This window comes from Colius striatus, chromosome 12 (assembly GCF_028858725.1).
Source record: "Colius striatus isolate bColStr4 chromosome 12, bColStr4.1.hap1, whole genome shotgun sequence".
NCBI classification, from domain to species: Eukaryota; Metazoa; Chordata; class Aves; order Coliiformes; family Coliidae; genus Colius; species Colius striatus.
The window spans coordinates 2703214-2722037 of record NC_084770.1 but is presented as its reverse complement, the minus strand read 5'-3'; the positions used below and the strand labels follow the sequence as shown (position 1 = coordinate 2722037).

Genomic DNA, 18824 nt, shown 5'->3' with positions numbered 1-18824 from the left:
CTAGTGATGTATGTAGCTTAGACATCACCTTGTAGCTGTTTTCTCATTATTAGATGTTTGGAGATCTAACTTTTATCATGAAAAATCTCATTACAGTCAGAATACTGAGTAGTGGATTGAATATCTGGATTTTAGATGCAGTAAGCTTATTTATACTGTGCAAAACACAGCAGGATTTTGAGTTATGACTTGAATTGTTATAAAATACAAGTTTGTTTCACAGTTGGGTCTTGTAGGAACAAGCAGCTGAAGAACCTGTCAGCTAATTAATTGTAACAAATATTCTATTTCTTGGTGTATGTTTACTCTCTCTTAATACTTTCTTTTTTGGTGAACATTAAAGTGCAACATTGGACTGCTCTGTTGTTGTGAGGCAGAAGAACCCATTTGAAAACCAATGTTCAGCCATGAAAACAAAAGATTGGGATTACTGAGGGTAGTTATCTAAAAAGCCTACTGTAGGCAAAGGCATTAACTTAATTTGTTAGGACTTGAGTGTACCATTTAATACAGTCCCTGTCTGGATGAGGAGCTAAAGTGAAGAACATATCTGTTTGGTTAGCACAAGAGTTGTGAGATTGATAAAGAACTACACATAAATAAGATACTTGCTGATTCAGCTTTGTCTTTATATGAGGCTGAAGGGGAAATGTCCAGTGAAGTTTCTCAAAAATTGATCTTGGGAGTGATCTTGTCTATATTTCCTTCTGAGCTTCAAAAAGAAGTTCTAATACAGCTTCTAGAACCAAATTGGAAGGTTTCAGTATACGTAGGAAAGAAGCGTCCTGTAGAAGGAATTGGAATGGCTTGAGAACTAGAGAGGAAGAAGTGGTGGAACTAGCATCATGTCGTTAGGAACACAGGCAAACTTTAGGTCATAAATATGCATTATGTCAAGTATTCCTACTAAAGAAGGAATGTTCTAATGTTGTTTAAGGAGGCACGGGTAGGACCTCTGCTGGATTATTGTGTGTAGCTTTCAGGTGAGAGAATGCAGATAGGTGGATGCTCAAAGCAAAGCTGTTAGCATAAGCAGCTAATGACACATTGGTGTACAACATGGGAACTGGGTGGGACTTTATCTTAGGCAGGAAGAGACTAGAAACTTTCTTCTAAAATTGTGCCATGGAAGAAGAGAGATCAGGAAAGAGCTTAAAAGTCTTTCATTGAAAAGACTTGGTTTGGCTGTGCATGAAAGAGGATGGGATGTGGTTGCTCAGAAGTTGTTTTATTCCTATAAAGTTCTTTGTGGAATGCAAGTAAATAAAATGTTAATTTTGTCTTGTCAGGTACAGTTTAGCTTCTACTGTTTTGCAATTCAAGATATCACTTTTGCTCTTGTTTATGTTCAATAAAATACAACTTTATTTCTCTTAATAGATCCTGCTGTGTTGAAGGAATCTGGTAAATCAAACGGTCCCCCAGTGGTTGGTGCTCACTTAACATCTTTGGCTTTACCTGGCAAGCCTGAAAGTGTTGTCTCTCTCACAAGTCAGTGCAGCTACAGTAGTACCATTGTTCATGTTGGAGACAAAAAAACACAGCCTGAATTAGGTAAGCTTTTTGCTTATAAATTTTTTCTGTAATGGTGATTGCTAGCAAGTTCCAACTTCAGACATGTGAACAGCTACTATCTGCTTGTGATTTCCATTTTCTTACAACTAAAATGTTTCTATCAAAATGGAATAAGGAGGGACAGAATTTGTATTTTAAATTTACACTGAAACTACAACAGTATTGTAAGAGCTTAAAATGCATATACAGAGCTTTTTGTTACTTCATCTTGATGTTTTTCTCCCCCCTTCTGTTTATGTAGAAATGATAGAAGATGGTCCAAGTGGAGCAGAACTCGTAGATGGCCAGCTTGCCCCTCCATCCAGCTCTGCACATGTAAATCAAGAAAAGGAGCCATTTAAAAAGCTGGGACTTACAAAGGAAGTCCTTGCAATGCATACACAAAAAGAGGAGCAGAGCTTTTTGAATAAGTTTAAAGAAATCAAGAGGTTTAACATTTTTCAGTCCCACTGCAACTACTACTTACAAGATAAACCAAAAGGACGACCTGGCGAGCGTGGTATGGCAATAGGTTTCACTATAAAATTTCCATTAATGTAGGAAGCAAATCCTGTTTAGAGAGCATTTCCATTTTTAGCTGTTTTGTGGGGCCACTGAATAGTGACAGTCGAATGCTGGTTTTAAGGTCCACTTTCAAATTCTTTCTGTGAAGTCTTGCTTGAAGATTGGGAGTAGAATGTAGCTTTTCAAGTAATAACTGATATTTTAGTAACTAATGTAACTATTACTTGTCATGTATCTACTTTCAAAGGACAAAATCCATGCTTTAGAATGTTTGCTTTACATATCTGTGCTTGTATTCCCTTGCTTTTATTTTCCTTCTGTCTTTCCATCTGGTTGTTTTTCAGGATTGTGGCTTGATTTTGGTTTTAGCCTCTTCGCTTTACATCCAGTTTCTCCCATTTCACTGTTGTGTTATCAGTGAAACAATCTGATAATTGTTTGCTTGCCCTTAAGTTAATAATGAGATGGATAGGATGGAAATTTCACAGACTAGCCATAATAGTGAGATTGGTTTGTTTATTAGGAAAAGGAACTCCAGATGGCATTTTCAGAAGTGCTTGATAGTGATCTGACTTTGTTCCCATTTCAGTCTTGATTTGATTTGGAAGAGAAATCAGACACTGCTAAGCACATTTTGCAGATTCTTATCTTTCACTTTTTATGTGAATAGTTATGCAGGTCTTTGATTTAGAAAACCTATTCTGCAAGTTTTCAACATATAAATAAGCTTTAGATGAAGTTAAAATCTGAGCAGTTTTTAGAACCAGAAGATATTTTATGCATTTCCTCGTGTCTGTGACCAGATGAGTTGCCAGCCTTCACCTAGGGAAGAGTTGTTTGGCACATACTTCTCCTAAACTAAGATTGTAAAGGTAGCATGCTTTTATTTCCACTCAGGAAATTTTCTTCATGTGTACTTTGTCTCGTCCTGCTTCCACCCTCCACCTTTTCAGTTATGGACCTGTGTCATCTTAACTCGTGTCCCATACTGCTTTCCTTGTAGTTGCTGAAGTAGCTTGCCCATCTGGGAGCCTCTGTTCTACAGCTTTATGCTGTCTGGGTGGCACATTTGAGCCTGAATTGATCCTCTGTTTTCTTCCATGGTGTGTCAGCATGTTTCATTGTCCAGTTAGATCAGCTTTTGTGGTAAGAGGTAAATGTGAGCCTGGCCCCTTCTCGAAGGCATTCCATTTGGGTAGGCTAAGTCCAGAACCACGGTTTTGAGCAACTTCTAGTAATGACAATATGGAAGAGATCCATCAGATTGCAAGTAGGGATCCTTCCTGATGGTGGTGTTTGTTTTTTCTGGGTTTTTTTGCAGGTGGCCGTGGACAAAGAAATGGCCCTTCTGGAATGGATCAGCCTTTGAAGAAAAGTGGAAAGAACAGGAAATCAAAGCGCATTAAACCACAGGAGTCTTCAGACAGTACAACTTCTGGAACTAAATTCCCCCATCGATTCCCTCTTCAAGGTTTAAATACTACTGCTTGGTCACCATCAGAGACTTCACAAGCGAGCTACTCAGCAATGTCTTTTCCCACTGTTATGCCTGCATATCCACTTCCTGTTTTTCCAGCAGCAGGGACTGTGCCACCACCTCCTGAGACTTCACTCTCTGGTTTTAATCAGTTGCCAGACTCTGGAAGTACTTGCCCTGTGCAACCATCCCAGTACTCTGCACCCCTCATGACACCTGTCATAGCTTTTGTGCTCCCCAACTATGTCTACTCGGAGATGAACAGTAATGTACCTCAAACACTTTACCACAGCCAACCCAACTTCACTGCCCATTCTACTTTCTCATCACAGACAGTATTTCCAGCACAGCCACCATTTGCTACACCCAGCCCTTTCCCACAGCAGACATTTTTTCCAACACAACCATTCCACTATAATCCACCAGCAGAGAGTGAAAAGGCTCCTGTCCCAGAGCCACGAAATGAGCCATCCCGTTCCTGCACTCCACAATCAGTGGGTCCTCAAGACCAGGCTTCACCACCTCTGTTCCAGTCAAGGTGCAGTTCTCCTCTGAATCTTCTACAGTTAGAAGAAACCACAAAAACTGCTGAAAGTGGAGCTCCTGTGGGTTTACATGGAGCTTTAAGTGAGGAAGCAGCCACAGGCAAAATCATTACAACTGATAACTGTGGCAGAAAGGGATCCTTGCCAGTAAGTACACTCATAGGTTTGGGGGTTTTTCTTAGTCTTCACATTATTGAATATATCTGAAGTTTTGAATTATGTAGAGAGGCCTAACATGGATTTCCCCTCCTCACTTCCCATTTTCTTGTCTCTACTACATTGTTTTTAATCTATTCACTTGTGAGACCTTTTTTTTAAACATAGTTGATCAATGTAATGCCAGATGACGAACTCCCAATTGTAGTTAGTGAATTCGAACTTCAGCAGACTGAATAGAAAACTGAAATCCCAGCATTGGAGTAGTCTTAGCCTTTAAAAGTTAAACCCAAAATCAGGCATGGGAAGGGGTGATTTTACTTTTAGACATGTCTGAAATCTAAACTAAGTAATTAGTAAAAAGCATTGGTAGTGTTGATACTGGCAGTTGATGAGGTGACTTAGTACAGCGAGTCATAAGCATGTATTTACATTAGAAGTTGTAAAGGTGGAGGAAGGAAAAACTTCTGAAAGTGCTCGTTCTCCAGACTATGGGGAACATTTAGATCTCCATGTTCAGTCTTTCACCCCAGTTAGTTTCCAAATGATTTAATTCACTGAATATTCTCAATATTGATCCTTAAGGGGAAGGAGAACATGGAGAATTAGATTTCTCTAGAAAGCTTATGAACTTGATTGATAGAGTGCAAAAACTTGACACATTCTTTTATTACTTGCTTTCTATGATCTTGAACACATACATTTGGGTTTTATTTTAAACATTGCTCTCTCGTACTAGTTTGTGCAAATGCCACTTAGAGAGAAATTTTGAGATCTGTGCATCAGTGCCATATTTTATGTGCGTTGTGCACACTATGTAACATCTCTGACATCTCAGTAAGGACTTCTGAATTGTGCCATGGCATGACAGTGACATCTGGACAGTCTGTAACCTACAGCGTGCTCGGAGACGCCTCTACTGGATTAAAAGAAGTTCATTAAAAGCTTGATAGTAACAATTTTTCTGGCAAATTATTTTTAATTTCCTTGAGCTATTAGTTCCTATTCTTTAGAAACCTCCAAAAAGTAATTTCTGCAATTTCCTCATCACTTAGTAGAAAATGAGGACAATACAGACATTTGTTCAGGAACGTGCTAAGGATAAAGCCAGTTCTTTTCATTACTATGTATCTTGCTAAGTTCTGTCAGCCTTAATTTCTAGTATTTAATCTTCAAAGTGACTTGCAGTGATGTTTTACTTGTGTTAGAAATCAGTGTAGTTACAGCACTTTCTCTTAAAAACGTACAAATAAATTGTCTTGCCTGGGAACACCTCATTATGCATTGAGAGTAGTAACACTGGTGGACTGTTAACACAACACTAGCAACTGCTAGTATGCCTTAGTTGGCTTGCATAAATTGGCTTGTGCAGGACAGTAGGGACTGAAAAAACTAAAGAGCAGATGCCTTGCTTACTGCCTCACTAAACTATTTTTTTTTCCTAAATGAAATAAAATGAAAATCTTAATCTTACTGAAGGACCACTTGTTTGCCCATCAGTCCACTTCACTGATCCTTAGTTAGTCTTGTCGTGTATTATTGGTCATTGTCTGTCTTTGAGTAACTGCGTAAACACACTGGAATATAAAGTGGTATTCATTAATACTAAATGTAAATGGTTAGTAAACAGTAGCCTTGTTGGTTGTTTTGGTTTGGGTGGTTCATTTTTTTTCTCCCCTCCTTGTTACCACTAGGCTGAATCACCAATGGATGCTCAAAATAGCGATGCACTCTCCATGTCAAGTGTCCTACTTGACATTTTACTTCAAGAAGATGCATGTTCAGGCACTGGGTCAGCTTCTTCAGGGAGTGGTGTATCTGCAGCTGCTGAGTCTCTGGGGTCTGGATCCAATGGCTGTGGCATGTCAGGGAGCAGAACAGGTAACACTGGCAAAGAGTACTCTTAGCATTTTAGAAGAGTTGGAATGTGAGATGTTGCAAACATCAAATGCTTTATGTAAACAACTTTGTTGTCTTTACTCCTCATTGCACAGTTTATTTTTTTCTTTATTACACAACATGCAACTTTTTCAGTTGTGCTGGACTTAACAAGAAACTATAGAAAATATACAGAACCATTAGATGTGTGTAAATGACCAGTAAGATTTTATATCTAGGTGACCCTGCTTCTGCAGGGGAGTTGGACTAGATGATCTCTAGAGATTCCTTCCAACCCCTACCGTTCTATGATTCTATATAGGTAGGTAGGACAGAGTAACATTGTTTCATTTGAGAGATTTTCATTTAATTTAAGCATTAACTCTCAACAGAATAAGAGGCTTGACTTGAGAATGTGAGCTTTAAAAAAAAAAAATGCAGTTATTAGGGGTGAAAGTTCCCTCTACTGTAAGAAATAGAACATTGATTGTGTTGATACTTTCAGTTCTCTTGAATCTTCTCTATTTTGAGAAGCATTCGGATAAACTAGGATTTGATAATTTATAGTGAAACTTTACATTTCTCTTTAAAGGTAGTAGCGAAACTAGTCATACCAGCAAATACTTTGGGAGTATTGATTCCTCAGAAAATCATCATAAAACCAAAATGAAGGCAGCAATGGAAGAAAGTGAGCACTTCATCAAGTATGTTCTTCAGGATCCTATATGGCTTTTGATGGCAAACACAGATGACACTGTTATGATGACCTACCAGATTCCTTCACGGTAATTGCAATTGTAGTCTTTCATAAGCTATATATATGTATGTTGAAAGGAGCAGGGTATACAGAAGTGAAGATACATATGAATCTCTGTCTCAATAGAAATCAGTTTTCATGTTTAGCTCGGTGTCAGTAAGGATTCTTACTTCCTTTATGTCTTTTGTATACCATATAGGAAGTTCTCAAACAGTAAAGAGTACTTGATTAGACTTACCTGTGTTTTTAGATCAATTACTTGAAGTATATTTTTTGAAGTTCTCTTCTATTTAGTGGTTTGCAGCTACTTGCTTAGAAACCCTTGTAGTTCGATTAACAGATCCTGGCGAGTGTGCTTAGATCTAGTTCTGCAGCATGGAAAAATTTGTACTTTCCTACAGTTCTTGAGATGCCACATCCAGTGGCATGTTGTTTTCTCTGCCTTGTGGGGTTTTTTCTTGGGTTGTTAACTTACAGTGAAAAATGAACAGGTGAAACTTCTGTTCAAATATGATATAGGAGAGAAGGCAAAAATCAAAGTTGCAAGTAGGAAAAGCATTATTAAAAAAACCTACCTGCTTCAGTAGCAAAAAGCAGATAGAGGTGGAGAAGAGGTAACAAGTCTGCACATCATTTTTTAATCTTGTTTATAGTTCTTGGGAGTAGTGAATGGCATTTTGAAAAGCACAGGAAGTTTCAGTAAGACACGTCCTTTGAAAGGGAAGGAAAACAATAGAGAACACATCATAAGGACTTCAGACTTTTTCCCTAAATTTAAAAATACTTTGGCATTTCTCAGTTTTTGTAGCCTGAAGGGTTGACAGCTAGATATGGGAATTCCAGTAGACTATAAGAGTAGCAAAGCCTGCCAAAGAGAACATAATATAAAACAGGCTGTTGTAGTAAGAAGAGTTAAGCTCACTGTCAGAGCATGATGCCCAAGAAGAGAAATGTAAAGCCAGCCTGGTTTTAGATATGCTGTAAGGAGCAGAACTAGTGCTGGATTTCTTAGAACATACTTTTTATTGTCATCTTTTACAGCGATATACAAATCTTATCTAGACACATGTATGTTTGCTGTGGTATGGGTGTCAGGGTGGGGCATTGAGGGGAGAAAACTTTGGCTGCTGAAATACAGCAGTGATTTCAAATTCTCTCATTCTGTCCTGAAGTTTAATCCGTTCCTTATGACCTCCTTTACGTGTATCTTATTTCTTCTGCTTTAGTATCTCATGTGTGCATCTAGTGTCTTGTTTGGGTTGCCCTTCCAGTAACAGGGGAGCTTGGAACTTACTGCAGCAATGGCAGAGGGAAATGAGTTCCTAGTTGGTTTCACTGGTGGTGCTGCCTGAATAGCTCTAAAAACTGTTTTCACTGGTGGGACTTGAAAGGACAATGAGCCAGTGGATAGATGTTAAAAGTTATCTGCATGTGCTGAAAGTTGCTGAAATAATGACATTTAATATTCTTCCAATCTTAAGATTTATAAGCTTAATGTTCCAGAAAAAAATAGGTTCTTAAAAATGTTAGTGTGTGACTGTGTAAGACTGTGTAGCCTTATATAGGCATAAAGCCCAGAAACTGTTGAAGCTCAATTTCTAAATATCTTTTATTTTAGAGATTTGGAAACAGTTTTAAAAGAAGATAAGCAGAAGTTAAAGCAAATGCAGAAACTACAGCCAAAATTTACAGAAGAACAAAAAAGAGAACTTATTGAAGTTCATCCATGGATCCAGCAAGGTGGACTGCCAAAAACTGTTGCTAATTCTGTAAGTTTAAATGGTTACTTTTGCATGTATAACTGTGTGTAAGTTAATAGCTCCCTATGCTGGACTTCTCCATTTCTGTTGCTATGAAAGTGTGGTCAGAAAAAGTTGAGGAGAAAAAAAAAGATTCCAACTTCTATGTAGTAGTTTCTGGCTTGATTTAGTTTACTGTAAGTTGTGTTTCTGATGGGAAGGTCAAAGTAGTGGTGAATACAGTATAAGAAGTTTCCTTCTTGTTTATAAATTTCTGGATGCCTTTCAAAGTCGTTCATCAACACAGCCAGGAACTTCACTATGTGAAAATCTATATTTTGGGTGCAGAAATTTATACCCATTGCTTTCTAGAGAGCACAAAATTAATGGGAGTACACAGTTCCTTTTTTTCTATCAGATTTCTTACGTGGAAACACATCTTGCCTTGATTCTGGTAGTGGTTTAATGGCTTGAAATGCAAAAAAGTAAACAAAGTGTCCTTGAAGTTTTACTTGTTGTCCATGTATCTTATTTATACACAAATGCCCGATTGCATTCTCTTTTCCCTAAGCTTTTCATCATTTTTAGCTTTTTGGCACTGTGTTATCAAATGCAGAGGCTCTCTTTCACATGAGTGTTTCAGAAGTTGGTGTAACAGAACTGCAGTGGAATCCTAATCCTGATGTTAATGTTACTGAAACATTAATGCTATAGCACCCGACTTGTGTAAGCCTACAGATACTTCAGTGTCTTAAGCTGACAGGAACGTAATACTGAGGAGTTGGTAATCAAATGGAGGAGAAGGTGGTTGGAAGTGTGTGTAAAATATCAGCATTATAAATGATCTATGACATGACGACTTTGAGTAGAGTTCTCAAGTACTTGTGTTGATTAACCATGTGTTATAAAATGATTGTGTGTGGCAAAGCTGGGAAATGGAATATATCTGGTAGTTGTAGCTCAGACATAAAGGTTCCCCTGGAATGAGGGAGTATGTGCATGTGTTTCTAAAACTTTCTTTTTCTTCTTTTTAGGAATGTATTTTTTGTGAGGACAATATACAGAGCAATTTTTATACATCATATGATGAGGAAATCCATGAAATGGACCTTAATGAAATGATTGAAGACAGTGGGGAAACCAACCTGGTTTCCCTGAGCCAAGTCAGTGAAGAACAGACATAGCCTTTGAGTCTGTTGTTTTCAAAGCTGCTTCAAAACTACAGTGATGATCAATAAAGGTTTTAATCTTGTATCCAGCAAGATGAATCCAGTTCATCAAACAAATATGTTTTTCTTGCTCTAGAGGAGTCATTTGTGAATGAATCTCTTTTTAAATGGTGGCAATCTCTTCCCAGTAAGGACATTGCTGAAGATGGCATAGCTTTTCGTTAAACGAGAGACACATATTTTGCACTTACATGCCTCAAGTATTTCTTTATAAACTACAGAAACTTTCATTGATGCCTACTGTTTTTTGCAAAGTGGGTTCATGAGTACTGAAAATCCCCTTCAGACATATGGTTCTTCAGATCTCCTTTTGGTAACGATTCAGCATTATAAATTGTTCTAGCAATTTTGCTTAGTGGCTCTTTAGCATTATTCTTAATATTTGAAGTGGTCCAGCATAGTAGAAGAAATAACCTTCAAGCAAACCAATTGACACTTGCCCTTCTCGTATCATTTGATTCCATCTTCTTTGCTTCCTATAGGTTATGAATGTAGGAACCTTTTTTGTCTAAGAAATTTTGTAACATGGTCTTGGGTTAAAATACTTATGTGAATGTGTAAGAAAGTGTAGATGAGTGCTGACAACTTTGTAGCCTTTATTTAAATGGACACTGCAATGCTATGAACTGTTTATTACCTTGAAGCATCATTTCTGAGAATGTATACACAAGAAGTCTTTATGCTTTAAAGATTTTAAAAGCTAAGACCACAGAGGATGACTGCGTATGCTCCAGTGACTGTTAGACAAAGATTGGTGTGAATTTAACCTTTCTCTCTGATTTGTTCTGTCAGGAGGTTGGAATCACACAGAGTCACAGAATCTTAAGGTTGGAAGGGACCTCGAAAGATGATGTAGTCCAACTACCCTGCCAGAGCAGGACCACCTAGAGTAGGACATCAGGGTTGGTTTTTTCCCTATGTGGATAAACAAGCATCAAACTTGTGACAAGAGAGGATTAGGCATTTCTTGTCACTTGAAGATAGTTCTTGTAAAAAAAAAAAAACAAAACCAAACAAGTTATTTTTGACAATAGCATTGACTTTCACTACATTTGAATTGCATAATCTGAAACTTGGCATGGCTGGAATCCTGCTCTGTCAAGGATTTAAATTAATGCCTCTGAGATTGTATTGACTTGAATATATGTACTTTATGTTCTTGTGCTGTTTATACATGTTGGATGTGGGAAGAGAACACAAAAGAGCAACTTTAATATATTGGTTAGTTAAATGACATTTAGTTGCCATGTTGGTAGATGTCAGCTGTAAGTCTTGGGGAGAAAAACATTTGGAGAAATTCAAATCACTTTATATTTGTCTTAAAACAGTTTTCATGGAAAACATATCCTGTTTTTATTAGGATAATGTTTCTATTCACTGAAATGTAAGGTTATTTCATAAAAATATTTCTCTTTGCATACAAAGAGGATGTGAAGTTGGATCTGACACCACCAAAATCACACAGAAGCGACTGGTATTTGCTTAGTGGAAAAAACAATTTGTGTTAAGTAATTAGTTATTAATTGGAGAGTATCATGTGGAAATTTGCATTGGAGACAGGTACTGCAAGTAGCAGAGTGGGTAAACTTGTGAAACAAATAGAATCACAATTTAAGAAAGAAGTGTGTTAAATGTAGTGTAAAGCACTACCCAGCAAGATCTGCTTCCTGGCTTTTAATAGTTTAGCAAGGTCAAACTTAAATATATGTAAATATCAACTGAATGAGAAATTGTGAAACGTTGGTGTTCAAGTCCAATGTATTGAATGTTCTGATCATAAATTGAACAGTGCAGCTATACCAGCATATTAAATATATTCCATTTTTACATGTAAACACAAGTAGTTTTAATTGGACCAGGGGAAAAGAAAAGCTTTATGTAGAAGGAGTGCATCATAATGACACAAATTATTTTCAGGGACTTTTCAACCACTTTGAACTTCTTTGCTTGAGCATGCTTTTTTTTTTTGTTGTGTTTTTTTCTAATTTATCCTCTTTTTTTTCCTTTTTTTTTTTCAATGACCATCTTGTAACCATAACTTAGTGAAAGGAAGAGAAAAGTAAATTTAGAGCATTTTGTGGATGTGCTTACTTATGGACTTTAATCTTGCATCCTTAAAGTGTTTGCATTTACAGGGTGGTATTAAAATATTTTCCTGTAACTTTAAATCTACATGCCTCCATTTATAGATAAGATTCTGAAGCTGTAATTTTCCAAACTGTTGTAAGATGACTTATTTGTGATGACATTTTGTCAACATGTCAACAATGTTTTCTGTACACTGTGCAATATATTTTGGTTTTGCCACTTGTGACTAATTTTTATGACTTTGCTTTTTAGAAAACTGGTAAATAAAACAGATATATTTTTAGTTGCCTTTTTGTTCCTTGAGCCTTCTACTCAACTAAAATATGCATCACTGGTAGTATATGAAGTGTTTCAACTTGAAGAACTTGCAGTCTATGAAGTTAGTTGTGGCTTACTTCCTGAAGTCAAATTGTTGTTTGCTTGTCTGACTTGTTAGAGGTCAAATGGAAGTTGCTCTGAAGACATGTACAAACTTTCTATCTGGAAGAGTGTATGTGGCTGCATTCTCTGTGTGTGGTGTTCCAAACCACCAGGAGACACATTGTGCTCTTTGCTTTGTATAACGTCATCTGTGGACACCTTTTCTCCTGCAGCCCTCTGGCTTTATACTGGTAGCTTAGGGCTAGAGAATTTCAGTTATGCCCTTTGAATTTGCTTTGTACAGTGATTATTAGTCTTCTGTCATGCTCTGAAGTGTCATGTCTTCTGAAGATTGCTGAAACCTGTCAAGCTAGTGTACTTTCCTGTTGATGGTGTTGTTTTATACTTGAGTGAAGAAAGTGGGGAGTCCTAAGGAGTTCTGTTTTCTGACTTGGGCCAGGGATGTAGTTTAGGGAGTGTGGCATGTGGCCACTGCCTCTGTGGTTTAGGAGGTACTTGGGTTATTAAACTCTCATTAGGTCTTTTTTTTCCTATGACTCTGTTTCAAGGGGCTTCTAGTTTGTTTGGTTTTTTTTAAAGGGAACAAGCTGGTGCAAACCCTGCTTTCATCATCAAGGACTCAGATATTTCAGAGCTGTGAAATTAAGGTGTTACTGTACCCCAGGCAGTTCACCACATAGCTGCATTGCCTTCACACCAAGGGTAGAATGGCAGAATCACACTCCATTGTCAAGACATGCCTTTTAAAGCATACTTGTTCAACACATCATCCAAGTCCCTTTGAAGCCTTCTGAATTGACCTCTAAATACATGAGCAGTTTTGTTTGTATCAAGTCTGAAAATGCTTCTGCCCTAATAGTTCCTTGGTTAGCCAAACATAGAGATGTATTGCACAGAGTATCTGTGCAACTGGGTAGAGAAGGCATTGTGTTAGCATTTGTTATATGTTAGCATGTAAGTTTTGATAATGGGCATATTACACTGGGAGAAGTGCTGCTGCTGTGACAAATTATCAGGTAATAGTTCAGTTATCTCTACTTTTCATGATTTTTTTTTTGCACTAGTAATAAGACTGTGAGTTAAATGTGGCTTCAGGTATTCATGTACTCCTTGATGTGCCTTCTGACAGCACTCAAAGATAATGACTTGCTTTGCACTGCAAGAACTGTTGAAAACAGTCTTTTGTCAGAGATATTTTCTGCCCCCTCAGTAGCCCCTAGGCGTCACTGGTGTCCTGTGGTTATATCTGGCAGGTTTGACACACCTATTTTTCTTCTGTTTGGTTTGTATTTTGAGGCTATCCTGTCTTTACTGAGAACTAAGATTCTTGATGCCTCTTTTGTCTCTTTAGCAAGGGTCAAAAGAACCTAATGCATTCATAAGACTGGCTGAAAGAACATGGTGAAATGAGTTGTACACTTCTGGCAAAGTGACAAGTGGCTGACTTATGAGAGTAATGTTGATAGGTGTAATTTCCATAAATCCCTGTGTTTCCCTATGAACAAGTGGTTAGTGACTTGAGAAGTGTGCTTGATTTACTGAATGAGGTAATGAACAGCTCATCAGCTCCTCTTTCTTGGGGGCTGAGGAAGAGGATGGTGTTTTTAGGGCTGGTACGTCAGTGTGCTTCACTGGTGCAACTTGAAAAAACCCCAGAAGACACAAAACCAAAAACTCAAAAGTAAGAAACTTCTGCCAGGTTTCCTAAGTGGAAAAGAAGTATTGGACTGAGTAGAAATTGAGACAAGTGAACTCTTAGCCATGGGTCTTTCTCTTAGCATCTGTTGAAAAACTTGAGATTGGTCAAAATTGCACCTGCAATAGGAGTGTGATGGGATTTCATTCTACAGTGTTTCTGGCTCTGGATTATATCTAGAGACTGCAGACACAAAGAATCTGCTGTGGCAGCACACTAATGCTGTTTAACCTTAGTGGACAATATGTAAGTATGAAAACACTTGCCATTCACTAATAAAGATGATGCCTTTTAGCTGATGAACCTGCTGTGAAGGAGGTCCCATGTTTTGAGGTGCTGTGAAAGTGCAGTGAGGTAGCAGGCCCTTTGCTTTTGGTGTTACAGGATGTGAGTTTAAACCACCAAACACCCCTGCAATAAAAGAACCCAGAACTATGTGATGCATTTTCATGATGGGTACAAAGACTTCTGTGTAACACACAAGGGTGAAATCAGTAGGGAGAGTTCTCAAGCATCTGCTGCAGCTGGGGTGGGTGAATTGATGGGGAGCCCTTACACCATCAGCCTTAGAGGATCATAGTACTTTGCAATTCGTTTGTTAACTAGACAAAAGGAGACAAATAGGTTGGATTAGAATTTCCTGGTATTCCAGGATTTGTCAAGGTGTGTGTCTCTCTCAGTAGTCTCTATATTAATACAATAAGGGATTTTTGTTGCTGTTTGAAATATATTTGGCCATTGCTTGCCTAAGATAAGGTCTACTGCTTTCCCTTCTGTTGTCACCAGCTGACTCCTGAAGTTTCTGTGCCTTTTTGCATGGGGGAAACAAAACCAAACCAGGAAACCCAGGAACCCATTCATGTGAGTAGTGGGTGAATTTGGCATCTCTGGCTTTAATTTTCTTAGCTACAGGAAGCAAAAGAAGGGTTGGGTGTCCTGTGTTTGCCTCTGCTTCGATTTAGCTGAGTGCTGGGACTGGCATGACTTGGTTTTGCACAGCTCTGGTGAGACTTGGAGCTTCTGAGGTAAGTGCCACATCCATGGTGTGGGTTGTACACAGGCATTTGTACTAATTTAATCTGACCCATCTATCTGTGTGCTGCAACTTGTGCTCCTGCTGACTGCATCTCTCCAGCTGTTAAGTGTGTGCAGTTTTGTTGGGAGTGCATACAAAGTTACTGGTACATACCAAGACTGAAGCTAATACGTGAATTGGTGTCAGTGCTTTTCTTGTGCTTGTGTTGATAAACCTCTCCCACCTCCCTTAACTTTCAGTTTGAGTTTTGAATACTGAATTTTGAATCTGCCTTCCCATGCTGTGGATAAGTGTTTTTTTTTTCACAGTTCAGTTACATTTCTAACTGTGGTAAAACCAGCAGTTTATAATGAAGGTGTTGAATCAGATTGCAGACCAGCTTCTCTGTGCTAAACAATTAGCAGCAGCAAGAGCTGCATTGCAGATGCATTGTTGCTTCTAGAGTCTTAAAATCTGTATTTTGTTTCTGCAGCAATACAGAATTCTAAGAAATACAGTAGCATTGTGTAATTTCAGTCTTGCAGCAAAATAGTGTGTAATTTACTATGTCCACCAGTGTGTTTTAGTATCAGATGGTATTTAAGTGACCTTTGTTGTGTTCTTACGTTGTGCAATATAATAACTATCTGCTGGAGTATTTTTTCCTGGTTGGGCTAAATGAGGGTTTAATGTACTAAAAAATTCAAATTGCTATCTCCAGGAACTAATGAAATTGAAGAAAAAAAGTCTTCCCCCGGGGATGGAAAGCCCTGCAACCCCTCTGCAGGATGCTCTCTGGAGAGACTCAGAAGGCTCAGCAGCAACCCTACTGCTCTGTGAGTTCAGACCCTCGGGCAGGGATCCCAGCCTGGGGCCAAAAGCAGTGTCTTACCTACTGCAGTTTGTGCGTTTAAAAAAGCATAGGGTGGGCCACAATGCAGAAGGAAGTGATGAGGTAAGGAATGTGGCAAGTGAGAGTTATTTCCAGTGTCTATTTACCGTTGTCTTTACGAGCTACTTTTTTGTGTTCGGAAGAGCTGCTGCCAGCCTGTGAATAGTGAAGGCTTTGTCCCGGCTGCGCAGGCAGGGGCGAGGAGGAGTGCCTTCTGTTCAGATTTGATTTCTAGGAAGATGCATACCTCTGCCTAAGCTCCGCCTCCCCGTCTGCTGATGGAGGCTGGGAGACTGCTCACTGTCGATTGTCTGGAAGTTCTCTTTTTGCCTCTCTTTCTTTTAAAGCCAGATACAAATATAAATACGTTAGAATTGCATAGAAATGTGTAACTGCTAAAATCACATTGCAACAATGAAGGATTCCCACATCACCTAAAGAACTGTGACATTCTTGCAGTGTCTTCATCTGTGCATAAACAAAAAGGTGGTTACCAAACTACTTTGGAAGCTCCTAAAGCTTTGGATGTAGTCAGGAAGTGTATTTAATATTCTTTTAGTAATAATTACGTGGTACATGAGTAGGGAATTTAAATGAGGTTGGCTGTAGAGACCCAACTATGAAAGCATATACATACAGCATTGTTAGTCCCAGCAGACCACCTAAAATTCCTTCCCTGTGTGTACTCTGTCAGTATGAAGTGATGCTGAGGTCCTACATTTAAGAGTAGAACTTTCAGGAATTCCTGGTTTGGATTTTTGAGGAAAATTGTTTGTGTTGGGTTTTATCTTTTGTATTTGATTTATTAGCTAACAGATTAGGAAGATTAAGGCGTCTGTGTCCTAGTCTGAGTTTAACTATGTATAGTCTTGAACCAATTTCACAGCAAAATGATGTAAATGATACCAGACTGCATACTGTAAATGGTTTTACAGACTTCCCCTACTGACAGAATTAGTTTGAGATGATGTATGACTGCCTTTGTCACCCAAGTCAATGTTGATAAGCCTGTGAAGTTTATGGTGTTAATGTTTACTGAACAACAGTGGCTTTACTTTTTGAATGTATTTGACAGCATCAAAGGGTCCAAATGCTCAGGAAGTTGTTGAGCAGTGACACTGCCCATAGTGCCTTCTGAGGGGACAAACTGAAGTAATGCAGAGGAAGGTTGGGATATCTTGGCCACTGTAATGTAAATCCTCCATATGTCAGGGAGCTGGCAGTAAATTCAGTCCAGGCAGCACAGCATTGTGTTCTGATGTGTTTATCACCTACTTGATTTGTGCAGTCTAACCTGCCTATTTCAAGCATTTACAAAGAAGACTTCTAAAACTTTCAGGTATAATATTTGGTTCTTTTTCTTGAAAGGAAGGTGTGAAAGAGCAATCTGTGTTATTTGTTCTGCAGGAGCCTGCCCAGGAGCATGGATGTTAATAGCCTTCTCCAGAGTCTTCATCAACAGGTAGTGACTTGAAGTGGATTGCCAAAACTTACTGTGAGTTAAATGGCTGTAATTAAATGTATCTCCAGCCTTCCAAGCCTTGTGTATTCCATACCTCTAAGCCTGTTAGATAAGACTAGGGTTGAACCTGGGCTATATATAGAAGGTGACAATCTGCTGCTCTGGAAACACTTGGGTTGTTGCACTCTGTGACTTTCACAAAAGAATTGGAGGAAGAGGATAATAATGCAGTTCCAAAGGGCGCTGCCTCTTCTTTGAAATAGCTTAACACAATTTTATTGGTGAGATGTAGTGGTTCCTTGTCAGAGAATTTGAGAGATGAAGACAAATTTCTCTTGAGTCCTGCTGGTATTTGAACCTTTAGGAAAGGTTTAGTTGAATTCAGGCAGGGAGTTGTTAAAATACAGATGCAAAAGGAAAGCAGAGGTTTAAATCTCTGACCATAACAAATGAGAGAGCTGTCAAAGCAGGGAAACTGCCCTGTAGCTAGACAAAAAAAAAAAAATAGAAAATATGGGGGAGAGAGGAAAAAGTGATGTTTAGAGCTTTACACAACAAAAAGCTGGAGTTGCAGAAACCAAGTCCACAAAGGGCTGTGTGCACTGGGCTCTCTGCTGTGCTACATTCCCTCAGTCTCAGTATAGTCTCAGTACAGATCAGAACTCTGAAGTAACATTGAGAAACAGAGTCAAAGCAAAGTGTCCAGGCACTTCAGATTTGGGTACCTTTGAAAATCATAACTCAAGTAATTGGGCCATTTAAATCCATCTGTGGCTTTATTCAGAGCAATATATAAAGTAGGCATTAAGTGTTCTCTAAAGCCAAAATGGTAAGCACGAAACAAGTGAAAACTTAAACTCTTTTGTTTCAGGGGAAGGGGAAGCACTTCTGCTTGTGAGGGTGCATGGTTTATATTTCTGGCTGCTCAGGTGCCATGGTTACAAGTGCCACAGAAAACAAAAACAAGGCAGTGGCACAAGGTAGGCTCCCCTGATACCTTCCAGCAATCCAATTCCTGCCCATTAATGGGATTCTTAACAGGGATTTCAGCAATGGAAGGGACCAGGTGGCAAAATCTTACCATTTAGGCCAGAGGGATGACTCTTACATTGTAGTCCCCCTGTGTTCCTAGGGGGACTGTACTGTGGGCCACAGTTTTATTTTGGTTTTCCCAGAAGTGGTGAAACAAACTGCTGTTTTCTTGTGTCAAGGACCTGTTTGTTGCAGGTGATTCGATGTATTGAATGACTCTAGTGACTATCTGTATATGCTGTGTTGTAAAAGTAACTAACAGTAGGGTAGGATTACCAGACTAAAGAGTCCACCTCTTTCTATATACAAGACTTAAAAGTACTGGGAACGTTATCTAATGTGTTTCAGGAGGGAGGTAATACTTCAGAATTCCCAATATGCTTGAGCATTATTATACT

General features: G+C 38.6%; 1 protein-coding gene across 8 annotated transcripts in view; it reads left to right on the top strand.

Annotated features, from left to right (window-relative positions):
- PER2 (period circadian regulator 2) overlaps window positions 1-10904 on the top strand; it is a 43280-nt gene extending 32376 nt beyond the window's left edge. For all 8 annotated transcript variants that reach the window (XM_062005416.1, XM_062005419.1, XM_062005417.1 and 5 more), the window contains 7 exons: window positions 1381-1554; window positions 1817-2074; window positions 3401-4248; window positions 5952-6138; window positions 6728-6920; window positions 8511-8661; window positions 9666-10904. In XM_062005416.1, coding sequence (XP_061861400.1) covers window positions 1381-1554; window positions 1817-2074; window positions 3401-4248; window positions 5952-6138; window positions 6728-6920; window positions 8511-8661; window positions 9666-9815 — 1961 coding nt within the window. In that variant the 3' untranslated portion in view covers window positions 9816-10904. The remainder of the gene's footprint in view (window positions 1-1380; window positions 1555-1816; window positions 2075-3400; window positions 4249-5951; window positions 6139-6727; window positions 6921-8510; window positions 8662-9665) is intronic.
- Window positions 10905-18824: the final 7920 nt, after the last annotated feature.